The sequence below is a fragment of the Miniopterus natalensis genome, chromosome 2, assembly GCF_054644295.1.
Source record: "Miniopterus natalensis isolate mMinNat1 chromosome 2, mMinNat1.hap1, whole genome shotgun sequence".
Lineage (NCBI taxonomy): Eukaryota > Metazoa > Chordata > Mammalia > Chiroptera > Miniopteridae > Miniopterus > Miniopterus natalensis.
This window is the reverse complement of record NC_142082.1, coordinates 172,636,034-172,660,140: the sequence shown is the minus strand read 5'-3', so window position 1 is coordinate 172,660,140 and position 24,107 is coordinate 172,636,034. Positions and strand designations below refer to the sequence as shown.

General features: G+C 42.2%; 1 protein-coding gene across 1 annotated transcript in view; it reads right to left on the bottom strand.

Annotated features, from left to right (window-relative positions):
* Positions 1-9,778: 9,778 nt before the first annotated feature.
* LOC148093927 (uncharacterized) overlaps positions 9,779-24,107 on the bottom strand; it is a 131,289-nt gene continuing 116,960 nt past the window's right edge. Inside the window, exons 5-6 of the mRNA XM_087813797.1 lie at positions 10,728-10,919; positions 9,779-9,873 (exon numbers count right to left, since the gene is read on the bottom strand). Coding sequence (XP_087669923.1) covers positions 9,779-9,873; positions 10,728-10,919 — 287 coding nt within the window. The remainder of the gene's footprint in view (positions 9,874-10,727; positions 10,920-24,107) is intronic.

Below are 24,107 nucleotides of genomic sequence, written 5' to 3'. Positions count from 1 at the left end.
TCATTTCTTCTATAATTGCTTGTTTATAAACCAAGTGAAATTGCAATTTTCAATGCTATCTTTAAGTAGAGTTTATTCTCTTTTTCCTAGCCATTTAGTTGTGTGTGTGTGTTTTTCATCCCACGTATAAGATTTATTTTCTGCAGTGTGGCTAAAACATGACACTGCTGTGTACAGGGTGGAAGAGCATCTGAAAGGCCCTGGCTGAGTTCAGTCTGTTCCCTAACCTGAGACCAGGCCTTGACATGAGGGCCCGGGAGTAAGCTTTGAAACTCAGGGAAGCAGGAGTGAGTTTTGTTTGGAGCTAGAAAAAGGGAAGATGAAAAAACAAAGGTCTACTGCAGAGTAGAACAAAAAAGAGGCTACAAAGTGGAGCATCACTTACCTAGTATGAGATAATAACCCGTTAGGGTGACTATGTATATTTTCAACACAACCCTGGTGGTTCCTTCTTCGGTATGGTCTTCATATGCTAAGGATTGAACTATGACAGGGCTTTTAATTTAAATTTTCCAAGGCTTTGTTACACTACCTTGCTAGAAATATTGCTATCAATTTGCTTAAAGAACTAGGTAACAGCACAAGGAACGAGAGACTCCAACCCCCGGGTTGGAATCTTGCCTCTGCCACTGACTGGCTGTATGTCCTTGGGCAAGTTACTGAACTTCTCTGTGCCTGTTTCCCCAACCATAACAAAGGACAATAGCATGAGGATATTATGGGAATTAAATGAGATAATGGGTGCAAACAGCTCGACAGTGCTTGAGGTTGGAAATATGGGGAAATGCTTAACAAATTGTAGCTGTAATTTTATTACTATCAAACATTTAATTCTTCTGTACACAGATAGCACTCCAGTTACTCTAGCTCAGTGGAAACACCACCTTAAAGTTTCTCTCCTATGATATCAACTTGTCCCAGCATTTAAATGCCACAGCTACATAAGCAAAAAGTAACCATGCATAAAGGGGGAAAGGGCTGCTTACGTTTTTAAAAGAGAGATGAAAGAAGGTTAAAATTACTTGGGAAAATAACCAAACATAGCAACAAAACATCATTCTATAAACTCTACAAGAGAATAAAGGACATATCCCGTGGCCAATGACATTTCTCTAGGACTATATGATGCGCCTCACAGATGGAGAAGCAAGAGAAATACTTCAGGTTTCAGAAGGGTTGTTATTCTATATATATGGCATAGTCATCAAAGTGGGATAATTTGTTCCAAACCCACTAAGCTTTACAGTTTCCAATTCAACAAACTGCAATCAATGCTCAGTTGACTCTGTTCTTGACTCTTAAATTATATTCCCAAGCCTGGTGCTCTTACTACTCTTAGTATTAGACTATGAAAGGGAATAGAAAATAATATTCATTAATTATGAGTGGCTAAAAGATAAAGTCAAATGAAATCAATACGCAGGGAAACATCTGACACAATCAGAAGGAAAGAGAAACCATAGGAATAAAGACAAGGGTGAGCGGCCCTGTGTCAGGGTAGAAAAGGAGAAGTCCTCTTACTGGTGTCGACACGAGCTAACCGGGAAATGGTCTATGGTACAGTACTGAGCAGGAAATGATTAGAAAAATATGGTCTTTCAGGCTTCAGAAATATGCCTGTGATGATGGTGACAACAGAAACCATCACTGCCATTTATTACTGAGCATCTGCTATGTGACAAGGATCAGACTGAGCTCTTTAGGTGAGTGAATTTGCTTAATTGTCAAAACAATGCTGTATAGGGTTGCCAGGTATTAAACATCAAAAGACAGGGTTCCCAGTTTAAATCTGAATTTCAAATAAACAACTAATAATTTCTTCTTACAAGTGTGCCCCATGCAATATTTGATGCACACACCAAAAGTAATCATAGTCTGTCTGAAATGTAACTGTGAGCTCTGTATTTCATCTAGCAACCCTAACGCCGTAAGACAGGTATTAATATCCTCATGTTGCTAATGAGGAAACTGAGATTCAGAGCAATTAGGTCATTTGGTCAAGTCTGTAGAGCTATTAGGTAACATATCTGGGTTTAAAAATCTAACAACAAAGCTTGCATTCACAATCAGCATAATGCACTGCCTCTATTATTATGTTTGTTCCTATATCTGAGTGGCCACCCCCCCCCATGCTCCTGGTTGGCCTTCAAAGTCCAGTTTTTAAACCGCATGCCTTTTGAATTCTTCTTAAATTTTCCGCAATAAGAATGTTCCCATAACTTTATTTATATCTCTGTTCCAGCCCTAGCACAGTCCGACTTCTATTCTAGTAGGTTAAGTACAGATCTCCGCACTGTGTGTTTTTCACGTCCATCTCCCTCTTCTAACACCACCTCTCTTTCCTTGTGGGGAAGAGTCTGTCCTTTACTGTGTGCAGCCTGGGAGGGAGGAGAAACCAAGAGGTCCTACCCTCCTATTATAAAAGCTGAAGGAGAGAGACGTCTCCTTCTGCCCTGTCCTTTCTCTCATCACCCTCTACCCGACCAAGGGAAAGGTGCACAGCCAGGAGGGTGTCTCTCCCAGGTCTTCAAAACTTGAGCGAAAAAATGCAAAACTAAAAAAAAATGGTAAGGGTTCATTTATTCCAGAGAGTCAAATAGCTCTTTTCTTGGATTCTGTTCCTTTTCCACGGGTGGTTCTCCGGCTTTTCTTTCCATATCACTCAGATTTAAATTCCTTCTTTGGGTGGATTAAAAAATTGGTTTCAGTTATTTATAACCAAAGAACACTGACTGATCACCTCTTTGGATGCGACTGTGAGCTTAGGGCCATGTGTAGTAGCTCTACGCCATTTCAGCCCTGAGGAAGTATCTTCCAAATAAATGCTAGTTATTACCTAGTAGGCACTCAGAGAAGTCTTTAAACTCAGAGGGACATGAACTAAAATCATCTAGGGTGATGGCACAGAGATCTACAAGATTGTGTTGCTATTTCTTTTCGTACTTAACAACTGGCATTCAGAAAGCACTTTGGAAACTGGGATTATTAATTTTGTAAAAAGTAGGTGGATGACTTAATAGGCCTCAATGTGGCTAAAATGTCCATGTTGTCTCTAAGATCTATGACTCACTGCAAATAAGAAACTCAGTTTCAGAGCTCTTGTATAATCTCTCAACAGAGCTATGATGCGTTAGTATAAGTCCAATAAAAACAAAAGAAAGAAATCGAAGTCCCATCTACCTTGCAGAATAATATGAGTTTTAAATACGTATTTTTCCCATTTTAATCAGTTTTATTGATTCATGCGTTCAGTTCTTATTTGGTTTAAAACAAGGCACATGATATACATCCTCTTATTGCTCTATAAATGCACGCGGCCCATTCCGTATATCAAAAGTAATAAATAATGGCACTAAAACACCAGGATGGTTATAAAAATGACAACCCAGCCTCAAACATAGTATTTAAGAGTCCAATCTAGAACAACCACCCAACACGATACATAAAAGTGCCACCTATGAAAACATGCAGTGTGTATACCCACTTTGGTACCAGGCTTATACTTGATATTCTTTAAACACACAGTAGGCCCTTTTTTACTCCCTGAAAAGGGTTGACCTAATACAAAACAGTGCAAGTTATAGAGCCAGCGCTGTCAATATTATTACATTCATATGCCAAAAATCTTTACAAATACATGAAAAAGAAGAAAATAAGATCAATGATCATTTTTACAGTGTGTGTTTAGTAAAAGTCAGAATGAAATTTTCACTGTACAAAAGAGCAAGCTACATAATTTGGGAAAGACAAGACAAAGCTAGAAAATAAAGCAGAACAGGGAGCATGCATTTCATAGTAGACCCCGAACAGTGACACTGAGTATGAAGGGACTGAAAGCAGGAGTCCTGCAAACAGCATGACTGAGATGAGGCAGGCAACCAGCAGACAACTAATCCACAAAGTCACTACTGTGTGCCTGGGGGAGGGGCACTCAGAGGAGCAGCCAGCTCCCCACCACAGATGGGGGGTCCTTCACCTGAATCCCCCTAAAGGCTTTTGAAAGGAATCTCTTGATGATAAAAGACAATCTCTGCACCCCCCCCAACAGAATCATCTACATCCCATTTATGTGAAAAGGAAAACAAATCCTGTTGCAGTTGGAGTAGGTTTTGAAGGGGCTCATCCCCCCATTTGTCTCCTCCCTTTCTGAAACCAGGCTAAGACGCTGTGCAGGGTTAATTAAGAACTTGCACAGAACCGCGGGGGCGATTTATTCACAGCAAAGACTTGGAACCAGAGTTTCCAAGACGGGGCTCTGGGATTGGGGAGGGAGCGCATGTTGTAGAATTAGCAGATTTTAAGCAAAAGCAAATATGCTGAAAAGAAGAAAAGTGCGCTTTCCTTTGTCCTTAGAGAGCCCATTCATAGCAAAGCGTGCCAAGCAAGGCCTGTGTACAACACAGCTCTGCCCAGGCCGCTCAGGGTTCAAGCTGGTCCCCCCTGTAACGGATTCGGGGAGGATACAAGTCATCCGTATCCTGCTCTAACTAGAGAAAGGGGGGGGAGCACAGATGTACAACGTTGTGGCATGTCATCTGCAATGTTTGCAAGGACAGCTCTTCTATCTGTTAAGTGTTACTGAATCCTAAACGGTGAAATTTATTGTCTTGATAGAAAAACACTCAATTATAAAGCCATATGCTCCCGTTGCTTAAAAAAAAAAAAAAAAAATAGAAGCCAGTGTAAAAAATTCACACCTTGAAAGAAAAACTTCACAGTGGTACCTGGGAGCTTCACTTGCTCTGTTAGGTTTTCCTTTCGAAGTGGTAAGTTTTAAAACATCCTTTAAAAAACAAAAGAAAAAAAATGAAAAAATAAAGCAAATAGAGACAGACTCAGAGAGCAGGCTGACAGCTGTCGGGGGGCTGTGGAGGGCTGGGGTGCGGCTGGATTCAGCGAAAAGGGGAAAAAAGAGAAAAAACTCATGGACACAGATAAGAGTGTGGTGATTGCCGGGGGAGGGGTTGGGGGAGGTGGAGGAAGGTAGAGGGGGGATAAACGGTGATGGAAGGAGACTTGACTCTGGGTGGAGAACACACAATACAGTGTACAGAGGATGTGTTGTGGAGTTGTGCACCTGAAACCTGTATAATTTTGCTAACCAGTGTCACCCCAATAAATTCAATAAAAAGGAAAAACCCCCAATAAAAACAAAAGGAGTTAAGAAGCTACCTTGAAACTGTTGCGTTAGTGAGGGTGGGTGCTTAAGTGAGTGAATTTCCGGTGTTTATATTATGACATCCAGGCTCATACCCCACTAGAAAGAGGCATAAAGATATTCTACAACATTGGCATAAACAGAAATAACAGCACAAAAGTGTTTTAGGTGACAGTTTAAAAAACTAAGACTTTATTTTTACTTTTTCCATCACCATTTATCCCCTGGGCCCTCTTCCACCCCACCAACCCCCCTCCTCCGTCCCATAGTCACCACACTGCTGTCCACGTCCATGAGTCCTCTCTCTTTATTTTTTCTTTTTTGCTCAATCCCTCCCCCCTAACACACTCCTTCCATCAGAGCTGTCTGCCTGCTCTCTATCTATGAGTCTGTCTCTATAAAAAACTAAGACTTTAAGTTTGTGCTATGAAAACCTGACATTAAATAAAGGGTTAGATTTCTTGCAACTCAACTTGATCTTGAGAAACAAAAAGTAGGTAGTTAACTTCACAAAAGGAAGCACAAACATTCAGATGACTGGCTGAAATATTGCAAAAGCACATCAAAATGCTCCTTTAAAGTCAATACATTATTTGTTATATTAAATACAGATTGATTTTTGTTTGTCTTTTGTGTCTCCACGTGTGTGTGTTGGGGGGGAATGTATGTGAGTGCATGTGGTGTGTGTTTTTCTTTCTTTCTTTTTCTTTTTGGTTGATTGAGAAAATTTCCACTAAGTACAAAAAGGGAGAGGCTTTAAGTAACCAAAGGACCTTAACTATTTTTGCAAATAATTATCATGCTACTGAAGGGCTATTTCCTTGTTACTATCTGTTTACAAATACTCACTCGCCCAGAAATGATGCAATAAACTAAGCAAAGTAGGTGATGTCTGACAATATCACATGCTCTAAGATTTAGGATATGGGCATTAAAAATGGTGCTATCATATGTAGATATATAAACACAGGTTTTTAATCCTTAAATGTATTGCTACTGTAAAGATTTGAGAAATTTAGCCTTATCCCATTACATCCAACTTACCACTGAAATGCTGGTTGTATATATATATTTTTAAATATATCTTTACTGATTTCAGAGAGAGGAAAGGAGAGGGAGAGAGGGACAGACAGAAACATCAATGATGAGAGAGTCACTGGGGATCCAGCCTGCAACCCGGGCATGTGCCCTGACCAGGAATCAAACCTCAATCTCCTGGATCCCAGGCTGATGCTCACCTGCTGAGGCACGCCCAGCCGGGCTGAAATGCTGGTTTTAAAGTAATAAAAGCAAGGACCCTCCCAGCAACTATAACAGTCAAGGAAAAACCAGCAGTGAGTGACTGAGGGGGAAAATGAACTGCTGAGATGAAGATGCCACTGTAACTCCCAGAAAATGTCAAAGCTTTCCTTCTCCTTCCCTGTGATTCTGGAAGCTTTCAGATTTGCTCTCTGAGACTCGCTCCTGTAACCAGATCTAAATTTTCCCCCCTTTTCCAGTTTTGTCAATCATGCCCTAGATATAAAAGTATACGATTGTTTGGATGGGGAAGGGTCCTGACCAGGAATCATACCAGTGACTTCTTGGTGCATGGGACTCAACCAACTGAGCCACACCAGCCAGGGCTGTAGTGATGTGTTTCTAGGATGAGAGCAGTGACTAGAGATACGCTAAATTATCCCATGCTGATGTTACACTGTTAGGAAATACCTCAATAACATTTTTTTAAAATGGTATTACATTAACAACAGTACAGGATATCAATGAAAGGCTGGCTGTACTCTGCCTGGGTCAGACACGAGCAGAATTGGCTATGCGATTCTGGGCACTGTATTTTCAAAGAGGAAGCCGTAAAATAAGACTGTTTCTAAGAGCAGAGTGGGTAGGATGCTAAAGAAACTGAAAAAAGTGTCCCTGAAAGAAGCATTGAAGAAACTAGGAAATGTTTCAGTTGACAAACAGCTCAAGATGAGTTTCTGAACAACTAAAGAATTGTCATTTTAAAGAAGAATTAGGTTCACTCTGTATAAGTTCAGAATGTACCCGTATCCAATGGGTGGAATAGATTCGACAAATAGCAAATAGTAATCACTTAGTAGTGGAACCTACTCTGAATAATACATGGAGTAGGGAAGATGGAAAATAGAAAGATAAATTAAATGCAGTTCCTGCCTTCCGGGGACTATAAAATCTAAAAACAGGTAGACTGCCATACAGGTTCCAAGCTCTGTAGATCAGTTCTGACCAGTGAGATCTAGAAAGGCTTTGGGGAGAAAGTGGAATCTGGGTTACATTTGAAGAAATGAGAAGCAGAGATTAATTGGGGAAGGGCCATTCCAAAAACAGGGAGGAGCTTGAGCAGTGACAGCGACATGGAAAGTGAAGGCCTACCAGAGCAATAGCAAAGAGCTGGGGGTGGTTCAACTAGAACGGGCAGGTTACGGAGCCGAAAGGACATAAGCCGGGAGGAATTAGGGGGAGGGTGAAGTGCAGAGGGATCACAAGCCTGCACTTTCTTCTGGACAGCCATGGAGACTTTTAAGCAGGGGAAGGATAATGTTAATTGTTTTCTTTGGAGAAGAACTTTGGGGTGGTCTGAGAAAATAACTAAAGAGAGCCTTTGAAAGCAACTCCCCAACATCCCAAACCCTTCATCGGGCCCATCATCAGTCTTTCCTCAGACCGTTCCCTTCATCTTCTCTAATGAAAGCCGGGCTCTCCCCAGAGGTCATGGCTTCCCCGTGGCTCTTTCATAGGGGCCTGTTTTCTCCTACAGCCCTGACACCAATGGATATGGAGGAGAAGGTATCATCCTTGAGTCTCTTTTCACTGTTGAGGAATAAGTGGCATATTATTAGTTTTAGCTGTACATATGATGAGTGATATTTGTATATATTGAGAAATGATCACCACAGTAAATCTAGTGAGCATCTGCCACCATACACAGTTACAGTTAGAAGACTTCTTTGAGTCTTAATGCCACCTGAGACCGCTGTTCTTTCCTCTTCACTAAACACCCCCAGGTATAAATCTTGAGTTGTTATATTATATCACCTTCTACCCTTATCACCGCATTCACCTGCTGCCTCCCAGGCCATGCTCCCTCATTTCCTGATGAGGTTAACTCCTGACTTAGCATCCCTCTCCCAAAACTATTCAATTCTTGACGATTTCGATATCTACATAGATGATCCTTCCCAAATGCTGGTGTCTCGGTCCTGAGAATTCTTTCCTCCTGTAATCTTCCCCTTCACCCTGTAACAGTCGCTCATTTCATACCCTAGCCTAGACCAGCTTATTACTAATAACAGCGCCCCCCCTAATATCAGTGTGATGCATCCCCCCTCTCATCACTACCTCTTGTCTTTCCAGCTCTTCCTCCCATGACCCTACCTCAACACCTTTTCAACCCTTGACAACCAATTGAGCCTATCAGCTTTCCACTGTTCCTCTTGACAAAGCTTAAATCACATAATCGATTGTCAAAGTCATTCCTGCTCATGCACTCTTTTCCTATTTCTTTGGCACAACTGCAACCCTGACTAAATCTAACTCCCCATCTATTCTATGTCTGCACTCATGTGGCTAAACAAGGTTAAAGCAAAACGCACAACCATGGTGACCAGTGTAACTTCAACCATGACCATAAATCTCCAGTGGCCCTTGGATGTGACTGGCAATCACATTGCCTCGGTCCCTCATGTCATCACACCATGCCTCCCTCTCGGCTCCACTCTCATTCTCAGTGATGACCCTGCTTCCCAATTACAAATAAAACTGACAAAATGGGGAAAGAACTTCTTAGACCCTTATCCCACTGCCAACATCCACCTATTCTCCCTTCCCATCTGCTATCACAGATGAACTAGTCATGATTGCGTCGCACACAGCTCTCATCTCTCTCACTGACGCCTACATCACGAACTCTCCCCCCTTTCCAACATCATGAATTATCTGCTGGAGGGCTGCTATTCTGAAAAGAAACTCTCCCTGAACCTTACTTGTCTTCCAGCTGCTCCCCTATTTCTTCACTATCCTTCACATCAAAACTGCTAAAAAGAAAGTTGTCTATGTTCAGAGTATCCAATTCATACCCTTCCATTCTCTCTTAAATCTACTTTAATCAGGGTGTCATCCCAAACACTTCACCTAAGCTGCTCTTATCAAAATCACCATGGATCTTCACTTCACTAAAATCAATGGCCAATTCTTAGTCTTTGACTTACTTGACTTCCAGCAACGTTGAACCTTGATAATCACTCCTCTCTTCTTGATAAACCTTCTTTACTTAACTTCTAAGACACGTACTTTATGGCTTCTGTCCATCCTCACTGGGCGTTCTGTCCTGGTCTTTGCTGCTGACTCATGTCCTCTCTCCCTTTACTGTCGGAGTGCCCCAGATTTCAGCTCTGAATCCTCTCCCCTTCATCTTCACTCCTTTCTTTTGTCATTGCTTTTCATCTCACTGCTTCAAAGGCTATTTATATGTCAACAACAGTCAATTTTATATCTCCTTCCCAGACCAATCTCTCAAGCTCCAGACATGTTTATCCCACTGCTTACATGATCTTGCCAGTTCTCAGTATTAGTAGGTTCACTATCAGACTTCTGATCTTGGCCCTACTTCTGCCTTTTAAAACCCACCAAATCTGTTTCCCTTGCGGGCTTCTCCATTGTATACCAATCCAATTTACTCAGGCCAAAAACCTTATCAACTGAAAGAGAGAAAGAAAGTGCGAGAGAGGGGGGGTGGCGTGACATGGCTAGAGATGGAGGCTGGCTTTAGCTGGGGCTGGGTGACCACCTGCCAGGACATTACACAAAGGAATCAGGATTGGGTGAGAGTTACACTAAATGACTTCTAAATTTCCTCAAACTTCAATGATTTTATGAGTCATGTGGACATTAAAGTTTCCTTTTCCACTGATGTTTCCTCAGCACCTAAAATAGTGCCTGACATATAGCAGGCGCTCAGTGTATGGTTGAATGAATGAGAAACACGCCAATGAGCTTCTCATCCAAACTAGCAAATAAAACCTATTCTTGGAATGACCTGCTTTGATATTGATTCATTTTAACATTTTTTACATGTTAAAATGCTTCCTATAACCTTGAAACTTAATATGACCCCAATTTTCTGCCCTCATCGTAGGCGGATGCAGACAAGTGAAACCAGGTACCTTGGGCTTCAAAGTGGGCATTTTCAGTTTGACTAATTCCCTGGTCTCTCCTGGAACAAATTATCATGAAAATGGCAAAATTTCTTGTTTTATTATACAATAAGCTTTTTTCCCTAACTGAGCAAGTTTATTCACTTAGATTTTCATTTAGATTCTACCACTGTGGGCAGAATGTAGCCTTAGCCTTTCTGACGCGCCACACGCGCTCTCTTCTTATTGGTCTTGGTGACATTTACCACTGGTTTGAGTAAAGAAAAGGGGAGAAACAGAATTCTTTAAAAAGGCAAGCTTAACTGGGATTATGGCATAATTAGCCAATGGAAATATAACACAGGCTGTTTTAGGTTGTCACTAACGTGAGTCCTTGTTGACCTTTCCCCATGCATTACCTGCGTGGAAGGCCTTGGTCTTGCCATTGGTGATTCCAGAAGAGCTTGCCTCCATTCTTATTGACCTTCTACTCGGTGGGAGTGAGGAATGCCTGACCACGGGCAGGCGGCGTGACCCTGGGCGGCTTGCCACACTTCGCCGTTGATGGACTTGCAAACGCTTTTCAGCCCCATGAATAGATAAACTTAAACCTGGAAGAGAAACAGCACCATTAGAGTGAAGAAGTCAGTTCAGAAGGGCTGAAATGCCAGATTGTTTTCTGGCATAAAATCCAGAGAGCATAAGCAACTATGTTTCAGGTTCTTAGGGGATGTGTGTGACACTAGAATTGTGAGTGTGTGACACTGGAATTGTGATACCAAGTGGTTTTCACATTAACAATATTCACTGAACACTGTTTTATTCAAAAGTGGACAACCTCAGATATCACAAGAATTTTATGAATCGGGATCCAATGAAGTCAAAAGTTTAAATGATTTCCAAAATCCTGGAAAATATGCACTCATTTGGCATGCTGCTTTAGGGGCTATAAGGATTAGGAACTGATGCTGAGGTATCTGGAATTTCAATAAAAATCAAAGAATTTTCTTCGTGGGATTCACGTAGAGGCCGGAGTCAATGACTGAACTCAGATTTACACCTCTGAGAATTATGTACATTTCTAGAGCTATTTTATATGGAAAATTTTCAAACATATCAAAAGCAAAAATAATAGTATAATGAACCCCATGAACCCACTACCCAGCTTTAACAAAGATCAAGATTTTTCCATAAAGTTGAAAAACAAAATATTTCTCCAATCTTTTTTTTCATCTATATCACTCCCTTTGTTGTTGGTTTGCTTGTTAGGTGCCAGAATAGTTTGAAGCAAATCCCATACATCGTGCCAATCTCATCAAAAACAATATTAATTGCACCAATTTACAGAGATTATATCAATATGGTTCACACCTACAGACACATATGAAATATATCAAATTCTGAGTTTGAAAGATTTAAAAAAATCCAAAACACATATTGATCAACATTGGAAGTTGCTAAAATCTCAATTCATTACTTAAGAAATTGATAAAGGAAAGAAGTGAGCATCTGTCCTTTCCTTTATTAACAATATTTCAAGGTAACCAAATAGCTGATAAGAAAAAGTCCTTCACTCTAGAAGAACTCCAGCTAATAAATCACTGATGGAAAAGAGAATTAGAAAATCATTTTAGAAGCCTCAGTTGAATATGAAAGGTGATTGATTTGTCCAGAGAAGCACTGTGAGGACAGAGCTGGAATGCCAAGTCATGAATGACTGAACCTGTTCTTTAAAAAAAAGGCCAAGGAAAGGTGCCAGCCTGATTAATGCCAGCCAGCCAGGGGGACTTGGTCAGGAATCATGCCATTTAATAGCTTCAAGAAATCACATAATTTTTTTTTATTATTAAGAGGAGAATCTTTTAAAACTTGAAAGTAGAAATTTAAAGTTAGAAGTTAGTTTAGTGGTTAGCTAATTAATCTGGTGCCTTATACAGATGAGCAAATTGGGCCTGGCAGGCTAAAACAGTCGGTTTACGTATTACCAGTAGAAGAAGGCTACAGTGAGAGGTCTACTAAAATCCCAGACGTGAGGGAAATACAAAGCCTGCTCAGAAGTAAAATGTAAATCAGTAATCATGGGTCATGCGAGAAATATGAAGAGTTACCTTAAATTTCCCCAAGGTGGGGGAAAAAGATATGCCCTGGACCTATGTGTAAATTCTAACAAATTTTAGGAAAGGAAGACTCAAATCAGAGTGAGGTCTGGTCAGCCAAGGAAGCATAAAACCAACCAACCAACCAACCAACCGCGTAATAGAGACAAACTGGGCAACAGCGTCAGAGCTCGAGAATTCCAAGTGCGCAGCCAGGCAGTCCTGACACCCAGTTTCTCTCTCCTTTACCCACCTACATGCCCTCGCTCTGACAGTGCTCACCAGACAACCTTCAGATTAGGATGTGCTTCCAGTGCAGGAGAGAGCAAGGGTACTAGTGCTCCCCACCTACCCGGCAGGCAGGGTTCTCAGTGTGGGCCAGCAGTCTGGCATCCTGGGTTCTACACATCTACCTCCCGTGAACTGCTTAGCATGAGTCTGCCCCAACATCTAAACCCACATGTTGTGAGCCTGAGCCTTGGTCTTGGGAAATTCACCCAGGTAAGGCCTACCATGCTGGGCGGCCCCTTGAGAGGTAGCCTGGCAGCTTTCCCTCGGCAATGCATGCCCTGCTCTGATGCCCAGGTGCCCACCTGGGCAAGTGTGTCCTTAGACTCCTGGTCTCTCTCTCCATGGGCAGGACGAACCCCACAGCATCAACCCGGTATTCTTCTACTCCTCCGTGCTCCCTACCACCAGTGTATGCTCCACACTTCCACAGAGGTGCAGAATGAATGTCTGTAGCCCCATCAAGATTCCAGAAGATGGCAGACAGGTTTTCAGGTGACAGATGAAGGGGCTGGAGAGATGTTTTAAGTCAACATCAGACAGTACATGCAGTCTCAGTCTGCGAATGTGAAATAGACTGCTCTCCACAAAACATCTCTTCTTGTCCCTTTCGCAGAGGATTATTGGGCCGAAGGGACCAGGACTGTGAGTCAGTGTGGCACTTCTAGCTCTTATATAACTCCCCTCAAGGAAACACAAAATGACAAACGAGAGTAAAAATGACACAGTGGACATAAATGGCATAACTACTTGAAATTGTTGAATTCCACATTTAAAATTATATAATAAAAGAGAGCATAGGGAAATGTTAAAAATAAGAAAGAATTCATGAGTATTACCAGGAGAGGATGGATATGAGGGAAATGAATAAATCACAGGGGAATTGGGGAGAACCCTAATACCAGAGCAAATCCATTCAGGTCTTCCAAGAATTAGGAGTTCTCAGAGGTACAAATAAAGGACCTGGCCCTTCAGAACTCTGCTTATGCAATGGCCAAGTCCATGGAGGAGAGAGATGTATAAACAAACAGTACACAACATAGAAAATATACTTCAGACACGTGAAAGCATGAACATTTATAGAAGATTCAGCAGTCATGTCTTCAGAAATGAATTGTCAGCCAATAAACTGTATCATCCACTGTGTTCTTAACTATTTTATATTAAAAAATATTGACACTGATTATCCATTAAATGCCAGGCACTGTGCTTAGCTATCAACTGCTATCCCATTAATGCCTCACCCCAACCCCAAAAGACAGAGAATTATTATCTACATTTTACAGATGGGAATCCTGAGGCTTAAGAGGTGAAGTCCAAGGTCACACAAGTGATTAACTGGAATCTTAACTCCACTCTTTTCCATTACACCATGTAGCCTAATGAATTAAATAGCAGAACATAGGCTAATTGTTTTAAGTCTGTAGTGGTTCTGAATAATTTAACGAAGTAGGGTTGGAAGGTATATCATCTATCAAGGTGGGTTTGGAAGGTATAATATTCTGGCACTCCTTGGACCCAAACTCTTAGAGAGCTGTTGCTCTACCCCCCCCCCCCCTTTTGCATCATGCTGAAATGTCCTCCAGGACCTTGACCAGCTATCAAACTCCTTAGTCAGTGAGAACCAGCTGAGACCGTCACCTAAAAGCCCTTCCAGTTCCTCGGGCCCACAGTCAGCACCCAGTTCACTACAGTTAGCTTTATCATCTTACCATGCAAGGCCCTGGTCCTGTTATTTACCTGCCAGCCCGTGGAGGTCCCATTTCTCCAACCAGCTCAAGAGTTTCTAAGGACAAGGGTCATATGTACACCTCTCTGGTTCCTTCCTTGGCTCTGAACGAAGTACATTCCATGCAGAGGTGTGGGGTGACAGCCCTCCTTCTGCCCCTTCTCCCCCTGCATGTGGCATTCTACGCGGTACAAAGTCTCCTTGGGCACAGGTCAAGAGCCAGCCAAGGAAATGACACTGAGCACGTTTACCTGGGCAGCAAAAATTCAATTCGGTGCTTCCTGCTTCACTGCACCCTCGCCACCTGCCCCAGGTTCCTGGGCCGCCTCCCTTGGCGTCAGCAGGCAATAGCCTCTGCAGCTCGGCTGAGAAGGTGGAGCCCAGGTGATGTCAAGTTTCTAATCTTCCTCCCTTCTACCTCAAAATACCTTTTTTTAAACTATGCTTTTATTGATTTTAGAGAGAGGGAGGGAGAGAGAGAAAAACACTGATCAGCTGCGTCCTGCATGCCCCCTTCTGGGGATCGAGCCTGAAACCCGGGCATGTGCTTTGGCTGGGAATCTAACCGGTGACCTCTTGGAACATAGGACAGTGCTCAACCAACTGAGCCACACCGGCCAGGGCTACCTCAAAATAACTTTTAAAACAATACCTTTTTTCCTTGAGACCTATCATCTACCTTACATGATAAAAAGATCTAAAGCCGAACCTTGAGAAACACACAACTTTAGGGAGGAGAAGAGAGAAATGAAGTGTGTGGCTAAAATGTGGGTGCTGGAGCCAGAGCCTCTCAGTTTATATCTTGGCCACACCATTTATTACCCGTTTTTCCTAGTGTAAGTTATTGAATCTTTTTGTGCTTCAGTTTCCTCACCTGTAAAATGAGGATAACCGCAGCTTATACCTCAGAGAGTTGTAAGAATGAAGTAATACCTCTAACGTTCTTATGGAAGTGCCTGGGATACAGCAGGTGCCTGGGTGACAAGTTAGCTGTCACCGTTAGCTCCTCTCATTTCATTGACTTCCCTTCACTCTTTATTCTCACTCCCTGAGGCCCCCATTGCCTCTACTCATCTGATTTAAAACTCTCTCTCTCTTGTTCCCAAAGATGAGTGTCCTAGGGCTGTTGTAACAAATTACCACAGCTCTGGTGGCTTGAAACAGAAATTTATTATCACAGTCTGGGGGCTAGAAGTCTGAAATCAAGGTGCTGAGAGGGCTGTTTCCTCTCAAAACCCTGGGGACGAAGTCACCTCCTTGCCTCTTTCAGCTCCCCATGGGTGCCAGCACTCCACGGTGCTCTTTGCCTTGTGACTGCATCACTCCAATCTCTGTCTCCACAGTCATGTCACCTGCGCCTCTGTGTCCATCTGTGTCTAAGCTCCCTCTGCCTCTCTCTTATAAGGACACATGCGATGGCATTTAAGGCCCTCCTAGATTAAAACATCTCAAAATCCTTCACTTAATCCCATCTGCAAACTCTTTCCAAATAAGGTCACATTCTCGTGCTCTAGGGATTAGGACATGGACATGTATTTGGGAGCCACTGTCAGCCTCCCACAGTGGGCATTTCCCCAAGTCTTGACTCTGGCTTCCCTTTCTCTACATTCTCTCCCCATGTGCTCTTATGAACTCCCCGTCTCCAGGTGTCATCTTCGTGTGGTCATCTCCAGAGGCACTCTTGCTTTGCTCTGTCTCCTAAATGTCAAGCCCACCTTTCCTACCTGCTCCGGGTTTCCTCCTGAGAAATTCAATGAGTCCACAGAAACACAATACATGTTCAATATTCTGCTAACAGAAAGCAAAATTCATATTTCTTTGAAGCTCCTCATATATATTCTTTATGTCTCAGAAATTCTATGTAACATGTTAGTATATTCCTCAGTGAAATAAAATTCTTCAGTGCTCCTCCTTTCTGGCCGGCTTCCAAGGTGCACCCGTTCTGGCTGCGTCGCAGGTAGAAGCAGGCGAGCCTGTGACAGTGATCTGCTTTCATCTGAATGTCACTCCTGCTACTCAGAAGAGCGCTGGGCCACAGGAACATTTGTCGTCCTGTCACTGCTTTACAACTCTCAGCAATAACATCTATGTGTTGCATCACTCTTCTTGTCATTTCTTAGATAAATTACTGCTCAAACCACTGAAGCACTATGTTCTGAATGTCACCACCAAGGGCCAAGCATAAGACTCACCTACTCCCAATTAAGAAAAAAGTCATCTGTGGAATGGGGTCTTTATTTCTAGTTTCTTCTTTGTCAGCTCTAACTCCAGAGCGTAGGGCAAACCCAGCACTTTTTCTTCCTCGGCCACTCAGAGAATGGAGGTGGAAATTCTCCTGGCTGCTCTCAGGTCTGGATTTACTTTCCCAGTCTTTCTGGAGCTTTTCTAATATCCTCTCTTATTTGGTTCAAACAACATTTTAAAAAATGTTTATAAAATAGGCTGGTACCCTCCCATATCCTAGGGAGAGAAAAGACTCCAGCACTGAGGAACGCACAGAGCAAAGGGTGCGACCCACCTGTCGTTAGCTTAGGTGTGTTCCCATTAGAGGGGGCAGGATTTGTGCCTCTCAGTCAGGTGAGCTCAGGTGGACCCAAAGCAAACAGATTCTGAGGAACTTGGAGTCTCAGAAAAGGCGGGTAACTGAGCCTGGGTGCATCGCAGGGCACAGTCACAGAGCTGAGATGAAGCCCAGACAGCGCCCTCTGGAGGCCTAATGTAGCAACGAGCAAGGGCGTCTGGCGCAGCCTGAAGGAGGACACCAATGCTTCCTGGGTTTAAAAATCATAATAAAAATCAAGGTCACTGGATCTCTTCTTAAGAAGCCCGTGAGGCATCTCCGGTTTTCCTAAAACACATTGAACTATTTGGCCTCTTTCATAAGAAAGCAGCATGGTCAAAGGTTGCTCCAGCCCAAGTACATACAGTTGTGGGTCGGCAACAGAAATAGCTAAGGGGAAACTCTGCATCTACTGCATTCGGTGGAACCCAGACCCACACATAGTGAAAAAGTGTACACTGCAATCCTAAATTTCAGTGGGACCTCTTATCAAACGACCTCACCGAGTAGCAACTTAAATAGCGTAAGAACATTGTCCTTAAGATCCTTGGAGCCAACTTCGTAGCTTATCTTGGTGGTCAATGAAATGCTTCTAGGAATCAAACACAAAATGATTTACTATCAGTAACATCAAATGAGCACTAACCCTCTAAAGGGAACAGTGCTTTATATAAGTGAGTTTGATATATATATTTTTTACAGAATAACTTATTTCTACTGACAACCCCTGAGCCCTCCATCCTGCTAGGCCCAATGTCAAGAACAAGGATGGTGAGGGCAGGATCAATCCGTCTACAAGGGGAGTATGTTATCACAGGTAACAGAGGCAGGCAAAAGTAGTTCTAACAGAAGATGTGAAAGGCTCACCAGGGAGGTGCAGTACAGACTACGCGGCTCCAAGGGGACAGAGGGGTCACAGGATAGTAAATATTCCTCCCCTGGTGGGCCATGTCACCTCCGTTGCAATTACTCAACTCTGCTATTGTTCACCAAGAGCAGCCACAGGCGATGCAGAAAGGAATGAGTGTGGCTGAGTCCCAATAACACCTTATTTATAAAACCAGATGGTGGGTCGGATTTGGTTTGTGGGCATTAGTTTGCTCACTCCTGACTTGGAGAGGAAAGGCCATCAGAAAGGGCTCCACAAAGAAGGTGGTATCGTCTCCAAGCCTGGGCTGCCGAGTAAGGCTCTGACAGGCAGAGATGGGGGGAAGAGCATTCCTGGCAGCAAAGACACAGGGTATGAACGTATGAAAAAAACAGTGAATTCAAGAGAGGAAGAGGTGTCCAGTTTCAAGCATGTTTAAGATGTCTGAGCAGTAACATTGACTGTTGAGACTAAAAGTAATGATAATGACAACTTACTTTTTTTTTTTTTAAATATATCTTTATTGATTTCAGAGAGGAAAGGAGAGGGAGAGAGATAGAAACATCAATGATGAGAGAGTCATTGATCAAACCCGCAACCCGGGCATATGCCGACCGGGAATTGAACCCCGATCACCTGGATCCTAGGTCGATGCTCAACCGCTGAGCCACACCCGGCCGGGCGACAGCTTATTTTTGTATGGCATTTAAAATCTGTAGAGAATTTCTGAATGTTACACAAAAAGCATAATCTTCATATGAAGGCAGTGAGGAGTCGCTGGCGTTCTGTGAACAAGGTGGGGCTGGGCATCATCAGAGCAGGGATTTAAGAAGACTGTTCCACTTTCCCTGGGGCAATAGGTCAAGGTAAGAATAAAAGTACAGTCTGTAGAATTTGATAACCTTTCTTGAATGTTTAAAGGTGAGAGGAAAGAATCAAACTTGATTTTGGATCTGAAGGCAGAAAAGAAATAAAAGCATGAATGGAATATTTTGGCTTGGCTTCGGATGGGCTTGGTCTCTGGCTTCCTGGAGACATCCAAATAAAATGTTCACCCTGCACTGCCAGAAATAGAGGTGTGGAGTTTGGAAATGTTTCTGGCTGGGGTTCTTTAACTAGAGATTAATGCTAACGCTCTGAGAGAAGAGCATTAATTTCTGGAGAAGAAAGGTCACAAATAAAATCTTGAGGGATTATCTACAAAGAAAGTGACCAAAATAACATCAACAATGTAGTGAGCATCCCTCGAGGGCTTGCTAGGTGACAGGCATTGTTCTCAGGGTGTTAACTATATTAACTCGTCCCATGGTACATGCACATTCTCTGTCCTCATTTTACAGATGAGAAAATGATGGCCCCGAGAGAGCGAGTAACTTGCCAAAGGTCACGGCCAATATCTGCACGTAGGCGGCCTGGCTAGCCCACTCAGCAACACTGCTCTCAGCAGGAGAAGGCAGCCATCAGGACTGCTTGCTAAGAAAGGCTGAAAAGTTAAGAGTTGAGAAGAGAAAGGTTTTGAGTGAACTGAGACAGAAATGGATGGCCAAACACAAGCTGGAGAGTGAGAAGATGAGGCGATGGGCCCAAGCAGCGCAGACAGTGAATCTAGTACACCCAATTCTGGGCTTGTGGCAGATGGAATGATGGCGCCCGAAAGATGTCTAAGTCCTAATCTCTGGAACCTGTGAATATATTACCTTACGTGGCAAGAGATTTTGCATATTTGATTAAGGACTTTGAGATGGGGAGAGTATCCTGGGTAACCCAAGGGGAAACAATCTAATCACACGAGTCCTTAAAAGCAGAGATCTGACCGGGTGTGGCTCAGCAGCTGAGCATCGACCTAGGATCCAGGAGATAGAGGTTTGATTCCCAGTCGGGGCACATGCCTGGGTTTCTGGTTGATCCCCGGTTGGGGGCGTGGAGGCAGCTGATCAATGGCTCTCTCATCATTGATGTTTCTGTCTCTCTCCCTCTCCCTTCCTCTCTCTGAAATCAATAAAGATATATTAAAAAAAAAAAAAAAAGCAGAGAACCTTTATACACACACACACACACACACACACACACACACACACAGGAATACTATGCAGCAGTAAAAAAAGAACTAAATCTTGCCATTTGTGACAACATGAATGATAAGGATATTATGCTAAGTGAAATAAGTCAGACAGAGAAAGACAAATACCTTAGTCTCACTCTTTTGTGAAATTTAATAAAACAAAACAAATGAACAAACAAAACAAAGCAAAAACAGATTCATAGGAACAGAGACTAAAGGGATGGTAGCTAGAGAGGAGGAAGAGGGGAGAGGAATGAGAAAGGGAAAGGGAAATACAGTCAATAATACTGTGATACATTTGTATGACAGATCATCATTGAAGTTAGTGGGGTGATCACACTGTCAGGTATAAAAATGTTGAATCACTATATTGTAAACCTAAAGTAATATAACTAATAAAATATTGTATACCAACTATACTTAAATAAAAAATAAACAAAATAATTTAAAACGGGCAGACAACCTTCTGTGGCTGGAGTCAGAGAGATGCTATGTTGTTGGCTCAGGGGAGGGGCCTTGAGGAGAGAATGTGGCAGCTCTAGAAGCTGAAAAATGCAAGGAAACAGATTATCCCCTAGGGCCTCCAGAAAAAAACCCAACCATGCAAACAATTTTATTTTAGTCCAGTGAGACTAAACTTCTAACTTGCAGAACTCTAAGATAATAAATTGTCATTATAAGCCACTAAGTGTGTGGCAATTTGTTACCATGGCAATGGGACACTAATCCAGGCCCCTATCTCTCCTTAATATGATCAAGATTCTTTTTTTTTTTTAAATCCTCACCCAAGGACATACTTAGAGAGAGGAAGAGAGGGAGGGAGGGAGGGAGGGAGGGAGGGAGGGAGGGAGGAACATCAACTGGTTGCCTTCCATATGTGCCCCGACAGGGGATCAAACCCGCACCTCCAGTATGTGCCCTCACCAGGAATCAAACCGGCAACCTTTTGGTGCACAGGATGATGTTGAACCAACTGAGCCACTCCCGCTGGGCTGATCAATATTCTTGATAATAATTCTCAGCCCTGGCCCACTGGCCTGTCCCAGGCAATGCCCACAAGCAATGGGCTTTCCCCAGAGTCAGCACAGCCTCCTGAATGTCCAAGGCAACACACTGAACGGCCAGTGAATGAGACAGATGGCAAAGCTGGCCCTCTCTGGATTTCCTTAATCAATATTTAACTGATCATAAAACAAATGTTAACTCAGAGAAGTCTAAAAAGTTATCAAAACTAATTCCACAATACAACCTACTAATTATTCACTGATTACAGGTCTGTGCTAAAATGGTACATTAGATTTTTTTAGCCATACAATGTGCTTCTATAGACATTTAATTTAAAAAATGTTTGAAAAATGGGCAAAAACGACGTTAAACTACATGGACTTTGAAATGTCACTTTTTAATCAAATTTACAATGATTATCTCAAGGGAACAATATAAAGGCTGTTTATGCAATTTGAGTTATCAAGTTGATCTTGACTAATTTCAGTGCTAACAATGAAATTTCTATACAGTTGATAATTAATGAAAATCCCTCTGGCAGGCAACTGTGACATTTTAAGGCCCCCTTGAAATGTCTTAAATTATTTTTTATAAAATTATATTCCATTGTCCGTAAATAAGCATTTATTTTGAGTAACTGAACTACTTTGCAAAATTATTTAGCAAAAGGATTTAAGATAGTTTAAAGCAAGGCATATTTTCACACATTTTCATTCTATGTGATCTTTTGATACTTGTTTAACCCTCACTGTCACACAGTACTGAACGCCTGTCCCTAAAGTCATATTCCAGTACATTAATGAGTCAAATGGCTGGATCAGGTAAGTAGCACTTCACAGCATGTAAATATTTTAAGCCTTAGCTAACCACAGTTAGCAAGCACCTTGCTCAGCAGATGTGAGAAGATGTCAAAATCAGGCCCCTTAGAAACTAAGAGGTGAGGTGAAAACAAACATGGGATTAATATTGTTTTAAAATCTATGCCTCTTAGGGCTATTGATTCCCAAATTCACTGGCATCAAATATCTGCTACAGTGGCTGATCTTCCTCTGAGATTAGGAATCAGCAAGCCATGGCTCATGGGCCACATCTGGCCCACCATCTGTCGCTGTAAGTCAAGTTTTACTGGAACACGGCCGCACTCACTTGTTTACATGTCGTCTACGGCTGCTTCTGCATTATAGTAGTTGTGACAAGGACCCTGTGGTCCTCAAAGCTGAAAATATTTACTATCTGGCCCTTTACAGAAGAAGTTTGCCTACCCTTGTATTAGATCAGTATTGCTAAGGTATTTGTAAAACAATGGTCAGGTATTGTGACCAAGTGAAGCCTTCTCTCGCAAATGTTTTGCAGACTAACTGTTGTTTGAAATCTCTAACCTTAATGGCTTCAAATTTCATAGACTTTTGCACTTGACCTCCTCTCGTTTTATTTGGTGAGGCATGGCAAAATACCTATGTAGCTGCTTCGCTTTTCACAAACTAATGTGGTAGTTAGGGGCACATTTTGGGGGGTTAGAGGTAACAACAGGGAAGAGTGTAAACAGAGCTCCAATAGACCACAGAAAGGCTCACAGTTTAGTGGGTAGATACAATAATAATATTATAATGTAATATAAAATAATTTTCTTATGTTGCTCAAGGAGATCAAAAGGAATTGGGCACAGTGGCTATTAATAGCTCACACTGAAGCATCATACTTAAGAACATGGACTCTGAATCCAGATGCCTGGGTTCAAATCCTGTCGCTGCCACTATGAACTGTTTCTATAATTAGCCTTTAGGGCTTCAGTTTCTTTATCTATAAAATGGGGATAATAGTAGTACCTACCTGTCAGGATAGAGCAGTTCTAGACAAAGCAAGTTTTGTAAGAAAAAAAGCCCTAGCCAGTGTGGCTCAGTTGGCTGGATCACTGTCTCATATACCAAAAGGTTGCTGGTTCGATCTCCAGTCAGAGCACATATGGGAGGCAACTGATTGATGTTTCTCTCTCACATCGATGTTTCTCTGTCTCTCTCTCTCTCTCTCTTCCTCTTTCTCTAAAATCAGTAAAAACATATCCTCAGGTGAGGATTTTTTTTTTAAAAGCGCTGCCCATTTACAGTGATATAGTAACAATCATTATTGAGAATGAGCTTAATGGTTAAGATTGTAGGCTCCGTAATCCGTCTGCCTAGGTTGGCATGTATTCTCATTCTACCCCTTTCCAGCTGTGGAAATTTGGACAACTTGACCTACCTATGTGAATAAGAGTAGTCTTACCCCATTTGGCTGTTTTGAGAATTATATGAATTAATACATGTAGCAATGTCTGCACAGAATACATACTTAATAAATATTAGCTATTTTATTTTCAGTTATCAGTATTATCATAGCTATTAATATTTTAATCACTGCACATTAGGATTGATGAGAGATGTTCTACACTCTGAGGTCGATATTATCAACACTCCTTTAGGAGAAGGGAACTTAGGGAATAGGGAGGCTAAGTAGCTATCTTCATTCACTGAGTGATGACTCTGGGCCTTTCTAAAAGCAGCATTAGCAGAGCTTGGGGCCTACGTCATAATAGAGGTAAATCTGTGTGGGGAAAACAGGGTGATAAAGAACACAGAGTTGTGGAGGGAGGGCCTAGGATGATGACATCAGAGGCTCCTAAAACTCCTTCCTTCCGCAGGTGCACTGACTGTGCAAAAATCCTCAATAAAATATTAGCAAATTGAATTCAATAGTACATTCAAAGGATCATACACCATGATCAAATAGGATTTTGTTCTGTGATGCAAGGATGGTTCAATTATGAAAATAAATATATGCGATACATCACATTAACAAAATGAAGAATAAGCCTGGCTGGCATGGCTCAGTGGTTGAGCACTGACCTATGATTCAGGAGATTGCGGTTCAATTCCTGGTCAGGGCACATGCCCAGGCTGCCGGCTCAATCCCCAGTAGAGGGCGTGCAGGAGGCAGCTGATCAATGACTCTCTCATCACTGATGTTTTTATCTCCCTCTCCCTTCCTCTCTCTGAAATCAATAAAAAACATATTTTAAAAAAAGAATAAAAGTTATATGATCATCTCAGTAGATGAAGAAAAAGTATTTGACAAAATTCAACATCTTTTCATGATAAAGACTCTTAACAAACTCGGTATAGAAGGAATGTACCTCAACACATTAAAGGCCACAT